The 22,549-nt window shown below is 36.7% G+C and overlaps 1 protein-coding gene across 1 annotated transcript; it reads right to left on the minus strand.

Moving 5' to 3' along the window:
- Positions 1 to 594: 594 nt before the first annotated feature.
- LOC113805347 (DNA-dependent protein kinase catalytic subunit) lies at positions 595 to 22,549 on the minus strand (the record flags this gene model as incomplete). Its single annotated transcript, XM_070114263.1, is given in 32 exon segments — positions 595 to 4,356; positions 4,666 to 4,852; positions 5,032 to 5,191; positions 6,008 to 6,239; positions 6,633 to 6,725; positions 7,081 to 7,238; positions 7,496 to 7,576; positions 7,768 to 7,893; positions 8,364 to 8,562; positions 8,798 to 8,976; positions 9,340 to 9,458; positions 10,900 to 11,073; positions 11,548 to 11,697; positions 11,860 to 11,983; positions 12,429 to 12,535; positions 13,237 to 13,413; positions 13,738 to 13,886; positions 14,122 to 14,346; positions 14,627 to 14,771; positions 14,917 to 15,473; positions 16,388 to 16,571; positions 16,846 to 17,001; positions 17,304 to 17,462; positions 17,754 to 18,044; positions 18,327 to 18,577; positions 18,872 to 19,024; positions 19,179 to 19,817; positions 20,476 to 20,654; positions 20,825 to 20,975; positions 21,290 to 21,501; positions 21,840 to 22,020; positions 22,398 to 22,549. Coding segments are annotated over 32 exon segments (9,350 nt in total), but the record flags the coding sequence as incomplete, so codon positions are not given.

Raw genomic sequence — 22,549 nt, forward strand, 5'->3', positions numbered from 1 at the left:
TTACCCACCAATACCTTGTGGTTACATACAAAATCTATTGTGACGTCATCTCGTCCTGCTCGCCCAGGTTCACAGGAGGACGAGATGGACAATTTGTCCAGGGCGATTCCGAACAGTCAAAACATCTCGTCCAACTGGTCTGGACGAGCTGTTCTGAACGCAACATTATACCTTAGGAAGTGTATAGTAGAAGGGACAGAAACGAAAAAAGCATGAGGGAGAATAGACCATGGAGAATTTGTTGAGTCAAAGGCCCAAGGTAGGGGAGATCCTACAACGGGCAAGGGATTTGGGGATGGGGTGGGGACACTGGGTCCAAGTTTCCGTCGCCCCCCCCCCCGCCCACACAGCAACAAAAGTCATGGTTGAAGGGGGTGAGGCCAAGTCTGAATCTGAGACGCATCACTCCAGACTCAAACTTAATTTATAGGTGTAAATAAATATATCCAAATATTCTCTCTCTCTCTCTCTCTCTCTCTCTCTATATATATATATATATACACACACACACACATAGTCGTATACACACACACATTTTTGTTTTGTTTTAAGGACACTGAAATAAGGGTAATAGGAAGAAATCAATGCCTTCCATTAAATTTATTTCTAATTTTTATTTGCAACTCTGCATATTTAAATTATACATACTTCTGGTTCTCTTCATTTTCAAAAACAAGACCTATCCGCAAGGATATAAATCATGCCTAGGAACATCTAGGAAAATACTCGATCAATATTTGTTTTTTGTCATTACAAAAATATGGTAAATCATCAAAAACAAAAACAAAAACATATATCAGTGATGAAATCTGTCATTCAAGATCACAACTGAACCTTTACACAGTGGAATGCAACAAAATGTTTCTTACATTAAATTTCACTGGGATACATAGATAGAATACAATACCATCGTAAGGTTGCTAAAATTCCAGTCGATTTCTCTAAAAAAATTAGTAACTTCTAGAGTATAATCAACCAAATAAATTACACCATGAATCAAACCCCATGTACACCTTTGGTAACTGTGATGTACTCACATAGCCTGCATATCTGAACTTACAAGAATGGGTCCCAGCCTATCCAAGATCTTCCAAGGATATTAGGATCTGTCGCTTGTTCAAGAAGGATGTCTACCTGCTGGTGAGTGCTGAGTCCTCGCTCGCCAACGCTGGCTCGGACGGATTCTCCTCGGTCACCTAAGACAGCTTGTTTGAGGTTCTCACAGGCCTTCTGTTTTGCTACAAACTTATTTTGGGAAACTGCCCATAAAGTAATGTAGGCTGGGTTAATGTCACTCAGCTTATCATTCAGTAATTCGATTCGTTTGCTGGAAAACAGCTCTACTTTGCTGTCTTGGGTGTCACCTTCCTGTTTCTGAACAAAATCCAGCCAGTCTTTTGTTGGCTCTTTGACAAAGGCCTCTAAAACTGCTGTCAGTACGTGGCGCGATTCTTGAAGCGCTCCCAAAGCAGCAACCATGATTTCTTTCAGCATTCCAACTTGGCCTATCGGCTGAAATACATTTACAATTTGAGGGCTCAGGCGAAACGGCATCAACTCTGGAACCGGCAGAAACTGCACAGCACTTTCAAAATGATGGCCGAAGTCAATACCAATAACACGACCAGTCTTCAGACTTACAAGGGAATTACTACAGTGACGATCGCCAATGCCCAAAAGCCACTGTGAGATGCATAATGCTGCGTAACTCACTGCAAAGGCACTTCTTAGACTGAAAAAGCCCTCAGTGCTGCTTGACATCCTCACAAGTCCACGGCGTAACACATCCCAAGGGATTTTGTTTACAACTTCTTCATATGCCTTTATAACATCCCGCTTTTTGGCTTTCTTGGCAATAGTATAGTTTTCATTCTTTCCGTAAAGAGCCCTTGCTTCACCATAGCATTTTGTTTCATTTTCTCTATATGAGTCATTTATAAAATCTTTTAAGGGTTGGGTAGAATCAACCCACTGCAAAATGCCCACTCTTAGAGAAAGTGGGATCACCTGATAGGTGTCCAGTGAAGGAACAGATGAAGCTTTGGTGCACAGCGGCGACCTAGCATATATACTGTTCATCAGTGTAAACATCTGCTCCATCCGCTGGTCAGTACGGAGATCTTCTCCCCACTTCACAAGGAACTTGTATTCCTTTTCATCATCACCTCTTATTATAATCCTCATTGGCACACGCATTGATGGCATAAGCAGGACATTTTCATCAAAACTAGAAATCTTCACATGATACTCAGGTAAAGGTTTGGACATTCCAGTATACTGTCCAGGCAACTCAAGCACCTCTGAATATTTTGATGCCTGGAAGTTGGCCAGCCAGGGAGAATAGGCCTTCAACTGCCGGGGCAACTTTCTCATCTCTTCCGGAGACAGCTGCAAGACCCTTCCCATCGAGCCAAGTTCCCTCTGAATGTCTCTTATAGACAAAGACTTTGCCTTTTTTAGATTTTCACCAAATGCTTTTGTAAAAGCTTCAGCCATTTGTTTCTTTGCTCGGTCTTGCCTGGTATATGCCTCGCCCTTTTCCTCTGCATTTCCTTTCGAAGACCTGTTCTGAACTTTTAAGAACTCACTCACAATCTCACTCAAACCCTCTTCCATCTTTTGTTTGTCTTTCTCTTGCAAAACATTTTGAATTGCATCTTTGCATGCAATGGACGGAACCACCATCAGTGACATTGCTGACACAAACTGATGTAGAAGTTTATGTGAGCTGAGTAAGGCCTCTACCTTGTCACACATGGCTTTAGCAAGTTTTCCTTCATGACTACTGAAGTTGTACTGTTGTTTGCTGATCCCAAAAGGATATATAACTGCCTGAGGGTATTCAGCTGCCAATCGCTCAACCACCGGTTGAAGAGCAGGCCCTGGAACTTTATCCACATATATGAGAATGTGACTCAACCAGAGCAAGAACATCCATATTGGTACCTTCTCATATTCCTCCTTGAAAGATGACAGAAGACTTGCATCCTCATTCATTAAATTTATCAGACGAGGGAAATGAAAATGAGCATCTCGTGACCCATTTGCCATTGCTCGGAGGACTGACACCATAAGGGACTTCGAATACTGTGACACATCCACATGATCTTTCCATTTTATCACACATTCCTCACAGTACTTGACAAGTGCCAAATGAGCATCACTATCTGATTTCTTTGAATCATCTTGATTCAAAGCATCACTTTTCACTAGTTTGCCTTCTGCACAATTCACAGCAAGCTGAAGACTTTTATAACTGCAGCTAAGCAGCTCTCTCTGCCATGATTCTTTTCCATTAGCATTTTCAAATTTCTTGGATAACACTTGCATGTATTGATTATCTTCTGTCCAGTCATCCCCCATATCCTGTATAGCACGGCAAATTTCCAAACAAAGGTGACTTTCTAATTTCAGATACTGTATCTCCACCCTTGGGTTTTGATCTAATATTGACATTGAACTTACCCTGCCTAAATATTTGGCCCATGCCTCCACGAGGTATTTTAGCCGATCAGTTTGCTTTCCTTGACCCCTAAGGATGTGAGTCTCGGCCATCAAGAAATAGAACTGTGCCTTAGAGTACTCATCTTCGGACAGAGAGCTTATCTTCTTCAAGTGTCGATTAGCCAAATGGTAATTGGAATTATGGAGAGCTGCTCTGATCACAAACCTGTGAGTGAAGTTCTTTGTGTCCTTTATAAGGTTTGAAACATCCAAAGAGTCTTCCGGTAATTTTTTCTCCATCAGGTGTAGGTACAAGTCTCGATATGAAGCCAGGCACTGGGTCATGAGTGGATTGTCATCAATACGACATTTCTGTTTCTTCCAACTGGTGACTGTTTGCTTGACTTTCGAAGAGTAAAAGTCTCGGTCAGCATACTTAACATTGTTCAAGCAGTCACTCAGCTCTGTTAGCAGCTGAACATTTTGCAAAGTATCCAATAAAGGATTGGGAGTAAGAACCGAATACTGAGATAATGTTAAAAGGGTCATTGATGTGGCAGTGTTTGCATACACATTTGCCTGTTCAAACTTCTCTTGGTGAGCAGCTAAGACACCTAACTGTAGCGGCAAATCTCCCTCCAGCATGGATCTGTGCCGATGATCTCCCATTGATTGATCGATGAAAGCAATGAGATTTCCATCAGTCTCTGATCCATCCAAGATGTTCATGAGTTTAGAGTGGACTAAGGCTGGGAGGGCAGTCGCGGTTGGTTTGGGAAGGAGCCACACCCGGTTCAGGTCAACTTCCCCATCATCATCTTGCAAGAACCGCTTTTCTACAAAGTTCTCCAATTCCGACCACTGCCCAAGGATGGCTGCACAATTGGAATACCATTCCTCCCAAAGACGATTCTGAAAATATTTTGTTTATCAGTATAAATTGAAGGGACAGAAATCATAAGGCAAAGGCTGAAAGGTCAGGAAAAAGAGGAAAAGCAGTAAAGCCTTTAATGCAAATCAGACACAAAGAGAATGCAAATTTGGTGCAGTCACATGCTGATGGCCTAGCTTTTAAGCAAATAAAAGGGAGAAAGAGTCCTGATAAATGAGTACTAAAAAACTTAAAACACAGAAAGAGACAATGGGAATGAATATCTCAATATATCCAATATTTATGGAGATGGAAGAACATGAAAGAAGGGTGGAAAGAGAGATCCTTACTTCCGCTGCCAGAGGTTCCTCTTCCCAGTCAGTAGTGTCTAGGGACTGACGATAGAGAAGGAATGCCTTCACATGGTTATTTGTCGCCTCTGCCTCAAGTGCCTTCTGTGTTTCCTCTTTTATGGCTCCTAGTTTTCCTTGGACGACTCCTCTAACCACATCCCACATGTTGAGGTTCTTGTACATTCTAAAGAGAAAAGTGAAAATGTATAATCACAACATTTTTGGGGAATTTGTTTGTAAACTAATTTTGCTTACTCTCTAACTCTGCCACCAAAAGATGATCTATCTTCTGCCTTCACTGTAAGCTCCAATCCAAATCTAATTATTCCAATAAACCAAAATGTAGGAAATCAAGAAACTTACTCAGCAATGCTAAGCCAAAGGGAATCATCCTGTGACAAGGCTTCTGCATCTTTGCGCATCTTCTTGCGAGCTGGGTGTGGCTCCTCTCCTCGCTTGGAGAGTAAAGCCTGCCTCTCCAGCACCAGGATGCCTAATGCCTCCAGGCGACTTCCCAAACAAGCTGTTATAAGAAAGTGTTATGCTCTTAAATGCTCTTAACTAACATGATGCTCATTAAGATGAGATTATGATACTGTCAGCATAATGGTCTATTTACTCACTGTAAAAGAAATCTTTTTTTTTACAGAACAGGAAAAGAATTTATGGGTATGTATTCAAGATAGATGAACACAGATTGTACTTCAAAGACCTAGATGCTGTTCTACTTCTTCCTGGTTGTATATCATTTTCAGGAGAACATAAACAAGCCTTTTACTTTCTTTTCTGCCAAATTAAGATGTGGCAAGCCAAAATCTAAGAGATCATTAATGTCACCACTACTGTCATAACTTACTAACAACACAATTGTCAATGGATTTATGGAAAATGGATTATATTATGGAAATAGAAAAGGTATATTTTTTAGAAATATATACATGTTTTTGGATTAAAGAAAGAAAGAAAGAAGATAGAAAGAACGAAAAAAAACAAACTAAAATGGAAGAAAACAGCCAATGGAAAACAATTAACATATTCTGGACATTACAGGTTAACAAACTCTTTATAATTGATAATAATATCCATGTCTGACTGCTGCCTCATGATCGTTAGTAAACGTAATCAATTACTCATTGCTTGAAAACAGTACTTTTCAGTTCCAAGACTCAGATAATTAGAGAAATGAACCACAGAAACTGACTGACTGACTGACTGACTGACTGACTGACACACACACACACACACACACACACACACACACACACACACACACACACACACAAAAGTGACCAAGCTCCTCATCTCTCACAGTGGAAGACTTAAAACAATGCCTGTTTACCTGCTGTTAGTGACTCAGGGTTGGTTCTAACATCATTGTTGATCATCAAATGCAACACTGTCCTTAGCATTTGTGGGCAACACATGTAACTGCTACTAAGGATGCCGTTAAGGGCTTCGTGCAACTCCTGGTTCCACTCTTGCTCTTCTCTGTGGTGCATAGCAGTCCCTGCACTATTTATCACACCCTGTGCAAGAACTTCAAACAGCAAACGAGCCACCTTTTCATCACGCTGCACAAAGAAAACAAACTATCAGGAAAAGAGCCTCTAACTCAGGCATTATACAAGTAAAATTATCAAATAGAAATCTGAGTATTCTGCCATCAAATACCGAAACAGCTGTCAAAGTCAACTGTATAACTAAGTTTAATTTCATTTGTTACAAGAGATATTCTTTGCTGTGACATGTTGTCTGTTTATTTGCTTAATTACCCTGTGTGTAAGGAATGGCCTTGGTTACCATCCACTGGCAGCATGCAGGATCGAACGCAGGTCAACAAAATTGCTAGACATGATCGATACTGCTGCGTTACACAACACACAATTATTTTCAGTAATGAAAATAAAAGGCTGAACTACTTAATCTTGCAATGTATGATAACTTACTTATAGATAACAACAAACCTGAGAGAGTGCTTGCAAGGGTCCAATCAAAGCCCGATGAGGAATCTGAACATCTGGAAGTTCACCAACACGATACTGCCTGTACATTGTTACCTGGTAGAGAAAAAAAAAAAAAGAAAATTCAAACCTTTCTCCCAAATCTCATCCTCTTTTAACAATACTAACTCTAGGAAATTCATTTGCTCACCTGTATGAAATTACACCAAAATATTAATAAGCTAAGAGACTTTAGAGGTTAGGTTGCTCCTAAGAGCAAAATTATATAAATACCATCTTAAAGCTCCTGGATTCGAGTACAGCAAATAAAAGGTAGCTATTTCAAAATTATCCACATGATGGTGAAGGGAACGGTCAGGTAAAAAATTAAGCTTAATCAATCAACACAACAGGGGAAGTTTGAATTTCTGAAATATATAAAATGGCTTAATTAATCGACACATCCACATACCTGGGCCTCTCTTCTGAACTTCCTCTCCTTCTCTAGCTTCTCTCTTAGCTTACTGCGTCTTTCTTCTATTTTGGCAAAGTAAATGGACTGTTTTTCCCTGTCTTGGTTCTTAACAAATCTTCTCCTTATCAACTTTGACTGCATAGTATCAGCTGCATCTGTATAAAACAGAAACATACATACATAGATAAAAAGAAAGCTAAACAAAAGCAATCTTGATTTGTCTGTCAAAATTTTCACCTCAGACATATATAACAAAAGGAAATAGTCCACCAGCATACTAAGATCTTAGGAATCTTAATCTCAAAAAGATAATATACCCAATGCACCATGTAGAGTGAGTGACTAATTTCTTACTTTTCTGGGTATTTTGTTTCATTTCCTATATTCATTTACAAATCCTCTTAATTCTTACCATTGCCATCGGGTTCATCTGCGGGTCTCATTCTGGAGTTCCCAATCCCTGGACGCTTGAAACGCCTCCTGTCTTTCTGACCTGCGGATAAGATGTCACAAAACTGAGGTCTTTGTAGATATAGCATAAATTTTTTTAAAATAAATATATAGAAGTACTTACAATTACATTTATCTTGTTATTATCATCATTTCTTGCACCTGTGCCTTTATTATTTCATCCATTACAAAACATTTTCAAAACTTTACATACCTCAAGAAATAAGAACTAACCTGAAGCTCCAACATTAAAAATGAGTCCAGATGTGGAGCCCTGCGTGGGAGCATGAGTGGCTTCATACTCCATGTCAGCCAATGTTGTGTCGAAAGTTGAATCCGTGACCCAGTTGTAAGTGGCACCTGTAGACAGTACAATATTACAGTACTCTATTTACCTGTGTTACAAAAGGATTCAAATAAGGATTAAAAGTATTAAGAGTCAGTGTTGCTTTGTTTATCTGTCATTGTATGTTGGTCACAGCAAGTTTTCTGGAGAGTTTAATCATACTGACATTTAGATGATTGTTTTAGCAGCTCTAGTTATGTAAGTGGATAATATGGAGTGTAAATTGACAATAAAAAAATTAATCAACCATATATGTATTATCAAATCACTAAGATTTATTTAAGGCAAAATTAATAATTCACATCTCACAACTTAGATTGCTATATAATCAAACCTGCTGTCAGACATACAAGACAGTTTACCAACATTCCATACATCTTTGATAAACCAATACTGTACACCATATTCCCTGACATATCATCAGAGGGAATAATACACAAAACACAGACAACCATACTATACATCTTCCAACTTGATATATTACCAGGTGCTTGAGTGGCAGAAAAAACATTTGCCTGCGTTGCCTGCACACCGGCTGGACCATCAGTTTCCATATTTGTATCGCTCCCTTGTGTGTAGGACAGAAGGGAGTTTAAAGAAGTGTCATTGCTAGCCTGAGTCTCTGCAAACATTGGGATCATGGACGCATGCCGGGCACGCCATGCTGTGCTCACTTTCATTTCCTGTTTGGATGGGTGCAGACATTGATCTATTACTTCATACATAGTTAGCAATATAATATTTGCATGAAGGATTATCATCTAAAAGAGAGTGGTAACACTGTTAAATATAACAATTCCGAATTTTTATACACTCTTTCATATCTGAAATAATGATAATGATAATGATGATATCATTAACAATGAACACATCTATGACCTTTCTTAGATATGCATTTCCATAGTCAGAAATACTTACCCTAAATTTACACTCAGTCAGTGGTTGGTCAAATATATTCCTCTGGTAATCTGCTGAGTGCCTTGTCGCTTCCAAGAGAACATAAATAGCCATCTGCAAGAATGAGTCCTCACTCTCTGGGCTGTACATTTTTCTTAGGATGTGAAGGAGACATTGAGTTAAGGTCATACTTCGTGCACCTGAAAATTGCATCTTTGATTAAGAAATCATGCCATTACATCATCAAATCTGTATCCATATTAACTGCAAAACAATACATACTTTGGTGGATCAAGGCTCATTCACGGACAATTGTAATGAAAAAATAAAGTTACAAAAGTGTAAATTCTCAGACAACATAAATTACACTCATATTTTTTTTTATTTCTGACTGCAAACACTGGAGAGAAAATGAATGTAACTCAAACAAATGGAACAAGAAATTCAACAAAAGAAAACTAATGAAAGCTATCTAAAGTGTATTTTCAATATTCATTTAGAAATACAATAATATTATAAGTACAAGTAGAAAGAAAATATACAGAGCACATGTAAAGCATTACCTTGCAGCCAGAAGTTGAGAACAATCTGCCGGAGAGCGGCGTCCTCCTCCTTGACTGCCCTAAGCAACACTCCACGAGCTTGGGATTCCAGCTGATGCCCATCTTCAGTATCATTGTTACTAGAAGGGGAAATACTCTTCAATGGATATGATCTTCCATAATACTTTTTAAGGTTTCTTAACTTGTTGACACAGGGATATCATATACATACAAGGCGTATTTCATTCAAATTTAGTCTATTAACTTTGTATACTCATAGGTGGCTCCATGAGAGTTTAGTCACCAAGGAATGAATTCCTAGTGCTATCTGATCTCACCTGTTTACCCTTTCCTTAACTATGTGTATAATAATAATGATGATGATGACTGATAATAATAATAACAGCAAAGATACTAATAAGTTACACTTGTACCTGAATTAACAAAATCTTGTAGCTAACCATATAATGGTCCTATCTTCATAACAGTTATAATTCAGAAACCTTCTGGGCTCTATATCTGGGGTTCCTTTTAGTTGTTTCCCTAACACTCCCTTCTATGTTAGTGATGAAAATTATCATACACTTAATACGATAAAATATCATCAAGAAATTTCATGTATATTCTGATTTTTTATTCATATCTTCATATTTCAGACTTCAGATTCTACACAGTCAGCGATTCTCAGTGGTCACTTGATCTCAATAGTTTCAAGGTACTGCCTTTTATTAAGTCTGTTAACTAAGACAAATCTCCCTCTTGTATATAGTGCAAAGGAAATTCGGTTTAGTGTAACAACCAAAATAATATTTGAAATTCTAAACAAAATATTTCTAACATACATATTTACCTTAAAAAAGTTACTTTGAGTAAAGAAACTCTTTGGTCATTTGCTGCTTTCAGACATCTCATTTCCTAAATTTTCCCTGTCATGCAAATCCATCCTTCACAAAGTTATTTTTTCTCTTGTACAAAACACTATTGTTTATAGCCTGCCAGAGGATGTTCCCCACACAAGTAATAAGTTTGTAACCAGAATTAAATTCTTTACAAGCCCTCAATTATGTTCATATCTTACATGTATAACCACAGTGATTTGTAGTGAGCCTCTGCTGACCAAGGTTTTCATGGTGTCAGGCCACAACACAGCCTTGGCAACATAGGATTTTTTCCCTTAAAGCTGAGTTAAGATCACACATATCTGCTCAAATCTTTTTTTTTGCAAAGATTTCAGCTGTTGAAGTTTGCTACATCACTCTCCTCACTGTAGAACCTAACTTTCAGAAAGGGTTATATAATTTTCAGCATATTTAGAATCAATCTAACCATAATATTAGTTATCTTGCTATTTCTACTCTGACAATGATGATAACATAAGGAAAAAGGAAAAAGAAAAGAAGAATGATAATAAGAAGAAACAAATCTGAAATCAGAAATCCTTTGCCGATAAGATCATGAAACCATGACTTTGATGTCTGAAATCTGAAGTACCCAGTTCAAGCACAAGTGTTCATATTTGCACACTTCCATCCCACAAAAGCTCATCAATCTTCTGTATATTTAAAACAAAGAAAAACTCACCTGAAATTGTCATAGACCCAAAACAGGACATCATACATTGTTTCTCGACAACTAGGAGCTGGGTGAGATGCAAAAGCTACCACTCCTGGCATAAAGTACAATAACTGTGAGGGTGTGAGTCGTGGCATGACAGCATTCACTAACTGAAGGGCCACTAGCTGCGTTGATGCTTCTCTGCAATGATCAATTATAAATCACTGATTAATTACAATATAATTCAATTCATACCTTTTAAATACCAAACAACACCATCCAAAACATTCTAAATAATAATTGAAAGATAATTACAAGGACTACTCATATAATTATTTAAAATTAAATGTTTTTTTTCTCTCTATTAAAGACCTTCTACCTGTACTTTGGATCTTTAATAGGTAAACAGTAAATGATGACTTATTTCTCAGCCACAAAGCCAGGAGGTAAAATCTGATGTTAAAGACTATCATTCCTTACTTTAAAAAAATATATATGTATATACTAATATTAAATACTTTACATATGACATGTATAAAAGGCGAGCTAGGAGATGAATGACTATTGTAAAGACAACTTTAGAATAATGAGAACGATAAAAACAAATACTGTAATAATCATATCAATAAATAAAAGAAAGATTTAAAAATAAATGTAGAAAGATAAAATACTTACTTTTTTGCCAGAATATCAAGGAGATTCTGTTCTTTGAGATGAAGGTAAATATCCTCCATGGTAGCAGAATGGGCAATAAGGCATTCCAGGACGTTTTTGCGATGTATGCCATATAATTTGGGTAGCAGATTCAGGAGTTTGTTGATCAATCTGTAAACAGGATTAGCATACAGATATAGATAGAGGTACAGAGATAAATGAGGATACAGCTTATTAAAGAATTTAGGCACTGAACACTCGTGAAAACAAGAAAGGCGTTCATGGCAAAGAACTTGGGAATAAATATATCCCATCATGAAGAACTGAACTCACCTCTTGACAAAAGAAGGGTAATGTTTATGGATGTTGTAGATACATGTCAGCCCCTGCCCTTGCATCTTGACTGTCAATTCAGTTACCCTCTTAACCACTGCATCCTCCAGTGCCTCCACTGATCCTAACAGGAGAAGATTCATGCTTTGAATCCATACTGTCAATTTACACATTAACTCTATCCCAAAAGTTTACAAATAATGACAGAAAATTCACATTCACTGAAATCACAAATTCTGCATTTCTCAAAAGTAGGTCAAATTAATTAAACCCAATGCAAAACAATACTGACATGAAGAGCAACTGATTAATTATGTTTATACGTCTAAAACATACTAATTTTCCAAATAATAAAAATCTGAATACAAAAAGCCTTTTTTCAGAAAAAAAGAAGGTAACTCCCATATCAGTATCTAATCTTGATATTACTGAGAATTGATTCTTGCATAAAGGGTCTCTTTCTGATATCACTAAGCCTCATACTTCAAACTTATCTGAGCCCTTTTTTATGTTCAGTTGTGGTACATCTACATTTTCTAATTGAACCTAGTCCCATAAGTAGCCCTTACCATCTTTCTGAGACGTATATTTAAGGATAAGGCCCATAACTTCAGCAGCAGCTCCATACACACTGGCATAGTGTGCACCTAGAAGCCTGATCACAAGAGATTCACATCTAGCACATAATGAGGGGGAGAAACAGAGAAAATAAATGTTAGAAAGTAACTGCACATACATTTAAAATCACAAAGAACTAAAAATCTTTAAGAAAATCAATGAGCAGATGGGCAAAGGCAAATATGAAAAAGAAAGCAGTTTCCTAACACAGCAAAAAGTAATATTCAAATGAAAGAACAGATAATTCTAACCATGGACTCATGAACATACTGGAGTAAGCACTGCCATCACTGGAACATTTTACAATCAGCATATATGCTACTATTCACATCACTAGTAAGACGTTGGTGAAAATCAGAAGTCTACAATGCACCCCAGTGATCTATCTGCAGTATATAAATTATTTCTATGATTAAGATCACTGGCATCTGTGAAAGTGTATCTAACAATTACGATGCAAAACAAGCTGTACAAACTCCAATTATGCTAACTTGGATGGCAACTGTCTATCATCATTATTATAAATTTTTATGATCTGTAATATTTTATCACTTTACATAAAGTTCTCAACTGCATAACAATAAAGTTTGAATCATTGCAGTGCCAGTGACCACAGCAAGAAAGGCATAAAATCAACACTTAAAGATACAGTTTATTACTAAAGTTCAATAAATCATTTCAAGCATACATAACCCTAGGGATAAGTCAGCACCTAGACCCAACAAGTGAAATTTCCTGCGTAATAAGCAATTACTTTACCTTTTCTTCTCAGTTTCGGAATCAACTGTGTAAGGCGGGAGTCCATTTGCCAAGATGATTCCCAGAAGCTGTAAGCCAGCCTCAACTTCCCTCTCAGCTCCATCTTTAACTTCCATCAGGGAATAAATAACTGTGTATGGTACTGTCAACAGACTCTTCCAACATTCAACCACTGACCTGAAGGAAGAGAACATAGAAATGTCATTTTTAATACGCAATTAATTTCATCAGCAACATCACTGCTACTCCTATTTCTGGCAAAGAAAAAAGAAAAAGAAAGGAAAAAAAAAAAGCAAAGAAAAGAAAACAAACATCATGCTCAATGTAGAGCACAGTTACACCAAAAGGATACATTAAACTGTGGTTTTAAACAAAATTAAACACCTTATCAAATAGTAAAAACAAAGTGAATGATCAGAACCTCTCCCCATCCCCTACCTCAAAGAATATTCACCATTACATATACACAAACAAAGCCTAAAATCACAAAACACAACATACCTTACAACATCGAGATTATACTTGAAAATATCTGCTCTAGTCTGTGGAGTGTTCATGCAAAGGTACCGCAGGACACGACCAACAATATTCCTTCCCATTACAGTATCCTGTGGCACAGCTTTGGAACCCCATCCCATCACCATCACCATCTGTAAAACACAGAACTTTCCTTTTACAAACACAAATGATAACACTCAGTCACTACATAACATAAATATCATATAGAGTTAGACATATTCATAATGAATGTTTCTTTTCTTTACTATAATCCTCCTTCTCCATTTCAAAATTTAAAAAATAAAGACTGAGAGATGAAAAAATGCCAAATCAAATGAAGGTAAAAATAAATAAACAAACAAATAAAACAACTGACATAAAACTTACCACATCACAAAAGAAATAATTAATCTTATCTCCTATGGTTCCATCTACCAAGCACGTGAGGATGGTAGATACAAAATGGGCAGCATAAGGTTCAAAAATCCTTGCATTGTTCATCATGACACGGAGAAGGAAAAGTTTTACATTTCTGGGAGTATCAGCACTGTCAAGCTTCTGTTGTACTAGGGTCATCCACTGGGGTACATCTGTTGCCTTGGGCACTGTGTCCTGTAAGATTATTTCACCAAAATATAAGCATGTGCCTGAGGAGAGAAGAGTAGCCATAAAAGAATATTAATCAGATTTACATTACACTCCATGAAAAGAAGAAAAGGAAAACAGAAAAATAAAGAGAGGTAAAAAGAAAGCAGAGAAAAATAGAAAGAAAAAAGGATGAAGTAAAGAGAAAAATTGATTGAGATAGAAGCAACAATTCCAAGATGATGTAAAGAGGAGAAAAGAAAGATCAAAGAGGAACAGTAAATAGAACAAAAGACAATTGGCTTACCCCTTTATGTAAAACCATGATCTCTGCATCCACCATGTGGTTTATAACAGCTGTCAAGTTTGCCATGACCTCATGGCCATTATAGTCACTTTGGTCCATGTGTACAGGCATGAGCACACCTCCCATTTCATTTGCACCAGTCACTCTAACAGAAGTTGAAAAAAATATGGTCTCAGTAACTGGTAAACACAATATGGAAACTGTAAGTAATCATTTTCATTATGCAGTTACATTAACATTCACTTTTTTTTATGAAACAAACCTTCATACAGTAAAAATGATTATCTCACCTTTCTGAAGACTTTTCTGTCTGAGACATTGCAAGGACGACAGAGTTGTTGAAGTCAAACTGGCTCATATCTTCTCGTAAACTGCTGTCAGATAAGTAGTGTGATGCCATGTACTGTACTGTCCCTGCAACTACAGCCCCTTCTTCACGGGCAGTCTCTCTCAATTTCTGTCTTACTGCAACAAATCTTTTCTTGCTTGCTGGCTTGAAGTTTATCTCAACATCAAATTCCAAGTTCCTACTGCAGTCAACCAAACATTCCCAGATGACTTCTCCCTTAGTAGGATTTGCAGAAAATAAGAAATTGGTATAAAACCTTAGATCATTCTGGACACATGCCAGAACTGCTATAATAGCATTGTATGCTGCACAAGCACACAATCTTCTTAGTTCAGCATGTGTCTGATCATGACGGAGTTCACCTTTGGAGATCTTTGCAGCATAACGAAAAATTTCCTTTGTTAGCTCCTTTCCTGACTGGTCACCAGGACGAAAAGCTGCATTAATCTCTGAACCAGGGGCAAATAGCTTCTCACGTGGCAACTTGGAATACATAATCTGAAACAAAACAGAGCATAACATACTATATTGTAGATCTACTATTAAAGAATACATTCTCCAATATCAAGGTTACTGTATGAAAAATATATTCTACATCACTTCTAAAACTAGTTGCAAGTAAGTTATCTCTTCATACAGTTTTAACATTATTCATTCAAGAATTTTGCAATCAAGAAATCAGGCTCATCTTGTGGTGAATATACAATGAATGATAAAAACTGAAAGTGGCAAAAAGGATTTTGCACTAGTCTAATCAAGGCAAGAAATTTTGATAAATGATTCTGATATCCCCTCACCTCATCTACAGAAATTCATAATAGAGATAATGAGATAAATAGTTACATAAACTGAAAAACTTCAAAATCACATCTGATATCTTTTAACTTTTGGGAAAAGTTTGTCATGAATTGTTACTTCTGGAGATGAAAGATGACCCATAACATTCAGAAATGTTCTGGGGACTGAGCTATCATCTTACTTTTCCTTTTTCTGCAAAAAAGATAAGACACAAAATACAGTTTTCCAGTTTTATAAAAACTAAAACAGGAGCTCAGTTCCCATACTCACCCTTAATAAAATAAGACCACTCTTAACATCATGGGTGTAATATTCCAACACTGTCAGTTATCACCAGGTAACCAAACATATCACCATCCCCCCCCCCAACCAAATTCTTTGCATATTTTTTTTCCTTGCTCAAGAACTACATATTTCCATCTGGTTTGAGTAAGGGATAAAGATCAGAAATTGATACTCCCACATAGCTGAAAATAAAGAAAAAGGGTTTCCTTTCCATTGGACATCAGAAAATGGTCCATAACAACTAATAACTTCAAAACCTTATGCTTCTTCACCAATATAAAAGATATAGGTACAAAAATTTAGGAATCCACAATGAATAAACCACCAACCTGCAAAATCATGAAGCTTCCAACTTTTGTCACCAGAGTTTTGTGTTGTTCGTCAGATCGTCCATGTACTGGGGCTGACATACCAGCCATGACAGCACTAATCACAGTTAATAAGAAATTCTGTGTTGGTACTGCTTCAGCTTGCTGGAGAAGTGGAGTTAAAACCAGATCCATTATGTTGTACCTGTCAGGAAGAAAAATTCATGTATTAAGGACTTGCATACAAAAGTCTCCTATTAGTTTGTATCGTCATGTACCCCTTCCCCAAATCTCTTTTCATTGACAACACTTCTCATCTTCACTTCAATAAAAGTGAGAAAGGCTTAAGGATTAAGCTACAACAAAAGAATTAAGCTAAACACAAGGAAGGCACTCCCACATTAGCTGATAATAGAACTAAATAGGCTAATAATGCTAACCACACATTCACCAAAAGTGAAATGCAGGATTCAACGTACCTTAGATTTTGTTTTATACAAGTAGGATCATTATACATATTGTAAATATGCTTCAGAGTTTCCTGCTGTTTGAGCAATGGCAGTTTTTTCATAAATTTCTCCAAGGACTCGTGCATTACCTCTTCATATCGGTGTTTATCCTCTCGACAGAAGAGACTGAAAACAAAATCCTCATTATAGTGCATCTTTTCATAAATATATAATCATTGGTATACATCCAATAATTGACACTGATACTGCTGGCCAATACAAATTTTTCTTCAGCATATACATCTAGTACATTAGAACACTTGATGTAAATCAGAATCAGAATAAAATCAGAAGCATAAACATCAATAAATAATCCTGTTACAAAAAGTTTGTTAAAACATTCTAGTGCCATACCCTTTCTTTCAAATTGAACAACAAAAGTGTACAAATAGCATATAACCCTCTTCAACTTCACATAAAAAACTTACTTGACAACAAATTGGAGAAGTATGGGAGAAAGTGACAATTCTAGAGCAGTTAAAATCTCACAGATTGCTTGGTGATATTCGCGATCTCGGGCACCTCCTTCAGAAAATTCCGTTGAATGAAGAGGAAAGTGGTTCAAGCTCAGCATTTCCAAGGCTTCACTACAAGAACAAATATATGGATATGCATATGAAATTCAAAATCTGTCATTTACATAATATTTCATATTAATATCATGTACAATGAATACCAAGCATACAATTATGAATGAATAATTTTCAGTACTTTTTCTAAATATGTAATTTGAAAGGCCTCTATGATTCTATGAAGATTAATAAATCAAAACCATAGTGGACAGTCCATATATCAAAATATACTGAGTTAAACTAGCTATCTGTCCAGAAACATGATGAAAAATTCAGCAGTATTAGAAACTGCAGGAGAAGCTTTACCTGACAGACTTTGCAATGTCTTCTCCCATTGTGAAGAAAAAGGGGAGCAGCTTCAGAACTTTTATCTTGGCCTGAAGTTCTACCTTTGCATCTGCGAGGAGACCATTGTAAAATACAACCATATCGGACCTTGAACTTGTGCAGTGGCTTTTTATGGTGCCCTCACGATCAATCAGAAAGAGGGATGATAACAGACTAAGAACTGAATCTTGGTGAAGGCTTGTCTTGCCAGCCTGAGCAGCAAGTGTTGGCCAATGCTTCAGGAAACTTTGGACAACTTTGACTGAATACCTATAGAGTATAAAGACATAAATTAGAAATCTATAAGGCCAACAAATGTAAGTAAGATGATGGTCCTGACTTACTATACTTGTAAGTATAGCAATGAACCCTATAATAAAATAATTCATTGTAAAAGGAAACCTCATTGGAAGAGAATATAACATTTAACAAGCTCCAAGCAGGGACTGCCAATGTCTTTAATTTCAGATATAATGAAAATATCAGAAATTTACTTTGTACAAATTATATAAATCATGTAAACTCTAACAAAAAATAAAAAGGACACTTTACTTTTTCCTAATGTCAGCATTCCTAATGAGACAGGTGAGGAGAGCAGAAGCAAAGCCCATGGCAGGCAGAAACCGTCCTTCACGAATCATTTCAACACACCGAGACAAAGCATCATCAGGGGATTCAAGGAACTGGGGAATCAACTTTGGTCCAAGAATACTGAGTACATGGGATCCCTTTTCAACCTCTTGCCCACTAGTTCCAGTCACAGTGTCACTGTTGGTGGCCCAGCTAAGAAGGTGAAGCTTCACCTGAAGGGGGAGAGGGCCAATCATGGAACAATAGGATCTTCTAACAGGATGTCATCTATTCATAACTTTTGACATGTCAAAGAAAGAGGAACAAGGAGCACTGTTCAACCTCATGAGCGTGTATGAGTTATTACTTATATTTTCGGTCCAACAGACTTAAATGGACTAAGAGTACATGAATGAACACTGAGAAAAATTAGGATTATTCTCCTATATTTGCATCTCATCCTTATCTTTAAGCTCTAGCTCTACTTTATACCCTAAGTTCTATAGCAAATTCTGCTTGTAACTCACCTTTGGATCAAGCGTAATGGCCAACTGCATTACAGTATATAAAAACTTCAGTAGGCTTGGATGGGGAGATATACCAGACACACTCAAATTCTGCTCCTTGAATATACTCCCACACAACCAGTCTACTAATTCCTTGGCTACTGAGTAACTGACCTGAAAGTGAAGCACAGTTCCTTTATAACAGAATAAAGTTGGTCACAAGGTTTCTTTCACTAGCACATATAGAAATAGAAAACTGTCTCAACATTGGTAGGACTGATTAATAAGTCATGTAATCAGAATTGCAAAAAGATTCCAAACTACTTACCACATTGCATTTTGCAAGCCATCCACTTTTTTCCAAGATTCCTATACCTTCAATGACATGTCTGCTTCTGAGGTTGATGTGTGCAGTCTCAGATAATGACAGTGGTAACATCTTAATTATATCATTCTCTGGCTTCTGTAGTTGCTTTTCCAGGTAGTCAGAGTATTCCCCAATCACTTCAGAGGGTCCTCTACGGGCCAGAATTCCCAAGATTTCCTCTAGACGTGATGGCAAATGCTTACTGACTTCCGTGTCTTTGATATCAAACCCAACACTAGCAGGGTCAAGAGTGCAGCATGTCAAAAGACTGAACATGGTAGCTGACCAGACTGAGTGCTGGCTCAGGAGAGATGCAACCTTGGGTCCCTCTTGTAGTACAACACTCACAAAGTCCAGTAACCTCACTATAACAGTACACTTCAGCTTAGCTGTGGCTTCGGTTTCATAAGGTGTAGCAACTGCATTTTGAAAAGCATCATGATTCTTCATATATTCACTGACAGTAAGGAGAGCCATCTTATTTATAAAATATGTTATGGCAGAGAAAAGTTGGAGTTCTGAATGATTCAAAAGTTTTGCTGCTGGCACTATTCCTTGGCCTATCAACCAGCAGTAGCCATCAAGTGAAGCTGATAATGCCTGGAAAGACAGAGGAAAAAATCTTTACTGATTCTACATTAAAATCCTAATTTCCTCAATTTTTCCTTCATTACCTACTTAATATCTGAAACACTTCTATTTTGTATCAACAGTTATTTGTAAGTCTTGCTCTTTTACCTGCCTTTGTCTGTCAAAAGAAATTGTGGAACTAGAAATATCTAACCTGAATTACACCATGGGTGCTTGTCATATGTAAGAATGTGAATCTACATTTCTCAATATATTTCAGCTACTGCATCTTTGTAAGATATCTGTACGGTTTTCTTCAATTTGGAAAGAACAAAATAATAGTGACTTTTTTCCTTCTTTCATTTCATGGAATCTAAATGTGATAATCATACTCTGATTCAAAGTGTCACATTCCACCCCCATGCCTCTTGAGATAAGTAACCCCATCACATAAGCTGATGTCTATATCCTCGATAAGACAGGAATATGAGTCAGCTTCATCTTCCTCTCCCATTTAAAAATGGGAGAGGAATTCAATACCTAAATAATGATAAAGAAAATATCTAATAATTATCACATATCAGCACTATTTTGGTCTTAAAAGAAAAAAATTGTTTAGACCAAAAGGTTTAATAAAACAAAGAAAAAATAAAGAATTACTTGATGACACACAATCCTACAATCTTACCTCCAAGAATATATTTATATCTTTAAGAGAACTGCCAATGTGCTTAGAAGATGCTGTTGGGTTTTTCACGTAACTGATGCCCATCTTGGCCTCACCTCCACCTTCTAGTATGTCCACAATTTCACTTAATTTTGAAATTCCAACATACTTCTCTATGAAGTCCCGCACTGAAGCACAACCTGTGGCACATTTAGTAAATACTTAATACTTTCACTTATATTTATCCAGATGTTAACTTTTATATTCTATCAAAATATAAACACATCAATAATTAGACAATAAGAGCAATAAATCTGATTATTTTTACATAATTATTTATATGATAGACTACAAAGAATCTTCTGCAGACCTTTAACCTGTGGAGCTAAAGATGCTAAAAGTTCCATACAGGTATGCCTGACAAGAGCTTTGGGTCGGCCACACTGTTCGAATAACCACTTGAGCACATCCACCAAAGTGCCGTCGCCAAAACCTGGAGGTAGACGGCGTTCACCTGATTTCTGAAATAAATAAAAGGTTCAATTATTTTGGCAATTACCCTCACTTTTGTTAGTCTAATTTTGGGAGAGTTGGTAACAATCTTTAGAAGAGGAGGGACAGAGAAGAGTAATAATAGATAAAGTAATACTAAATGGTGAAAGAAAAATAAATCTGCTGACAACTAAGCTATCATCAATAACTATAATAATATAAGTTATTACTAACAATACTAAAAAAAGGTATGGGAGACATCTGAAATGGTCCTATAAAAAAAAAAACATGATGCCAATAATGTGGAGATGCTATCAAATATATCATATGGCATAAACCTTACCTTTTGGAAAAGATCACTCTTTACTCTGATGATTCTCTCTATATGATTAATAGCAGACTTAGTTTGCTCATGAGTGCCTAGAGCTGGGTCATCCACCTGGGCTAGGTCAAGGGAGGTCATTAGATGAGCTAGAAGGTCAAGGGTCCAGATGTCGACAGCTTGGCCATCCTCACGAATCTCACGGTAAATGCTATTCCAGGCAAGAGCACCACCTATGAAATGACATATATTGTGACAATTTTCATGACCTTATGACTGACTAATATCTTTAAAGAAAAGAAAAGAAAAGAAATAAAATACATCCAAAAAAAGAAAGAAAAAAAGTAAAGAAAGAAAGAAAGAAAGAAAGACAGAAAGAAAGAAAGAAAAAAAATGGAATAACTTATTTCCTTGACCAGAACAATTCATGAATTATTACCAAAATAAACATATCAATAAATTATGCATGTTAATGTAAATTAAACTATTATAAAGGCAAACTTTTCAAAAAATAACAATATATTCATATATCAATATTCCAGAAGAAAGAAATTAACTGTATAATATTTACCCAGGCGTTTGAAGGCACTTGGGTGCTTACAGAATGAAAAAATTCTCTTGATAATGGATTTGATGTTTGATGACACACTATTCTGCTGACGGCACTGCTTGCGAGACCACTTTACAAACTCTGCCAAGCACTGGGCACTTACATCTCGAAGGGCAGGGTCATTGGCAGTCACAATGCCTTCCTAATTCATTGGAGATTTGCAAGGATAATTAGTAATTCTATCAAAGCTACACCCGTAAAGCCTAATTCATTCTCTGATACTACATTAATGTTGCTGCTGTTCATCAGAAAAAATATATACTGTATGGTTTACTTCATCATCATTTATTATAGTGATAAGTAACACAAATCAGACTGTTTGAAGTTGATATTCCATTTTCTTTAAACATCCAACACAGTGCATATATTTTCAATAATACCTAGTATTCCTATATGTTAAATAAATTTCAAACAAATATAACTTTAGCCAAGTAAAACTATAGTTACATGATCATGTCAATTTCTAGCATACAAAAATTGATTCAATAAATGTTTTTATGTAATCTAGTATATACCCACCATCAAGGCTTCTAACAAGACCATTGTATCAACATTCTCAAAATTCCTATTATTCGTAAACCAATGGATAGTCTGGTAGCTGAGTGTGAGGAACAACTGTCGTGTGACATGGTCTGGGTCACAAGCTAAACGGAGCATGGCACTGAATATGT

The sequence above is a fragment of the Penaeus vannamei genome, chromosome 35, assembly GCF_042767895.1.
Source record: "Penaeus vannamei isolate JL-2024 chromosome 35, ASM4276789v1, whole genome shotgun sequence".
In the NCBI taxonomy this organism is placed as follows: domain Eukaryota; kingdom Metazoa; phylum Arthropoda; class Malacostraca; order Decapoda; family Penaeidae; genus Penaeus; species Penaeus vannamei.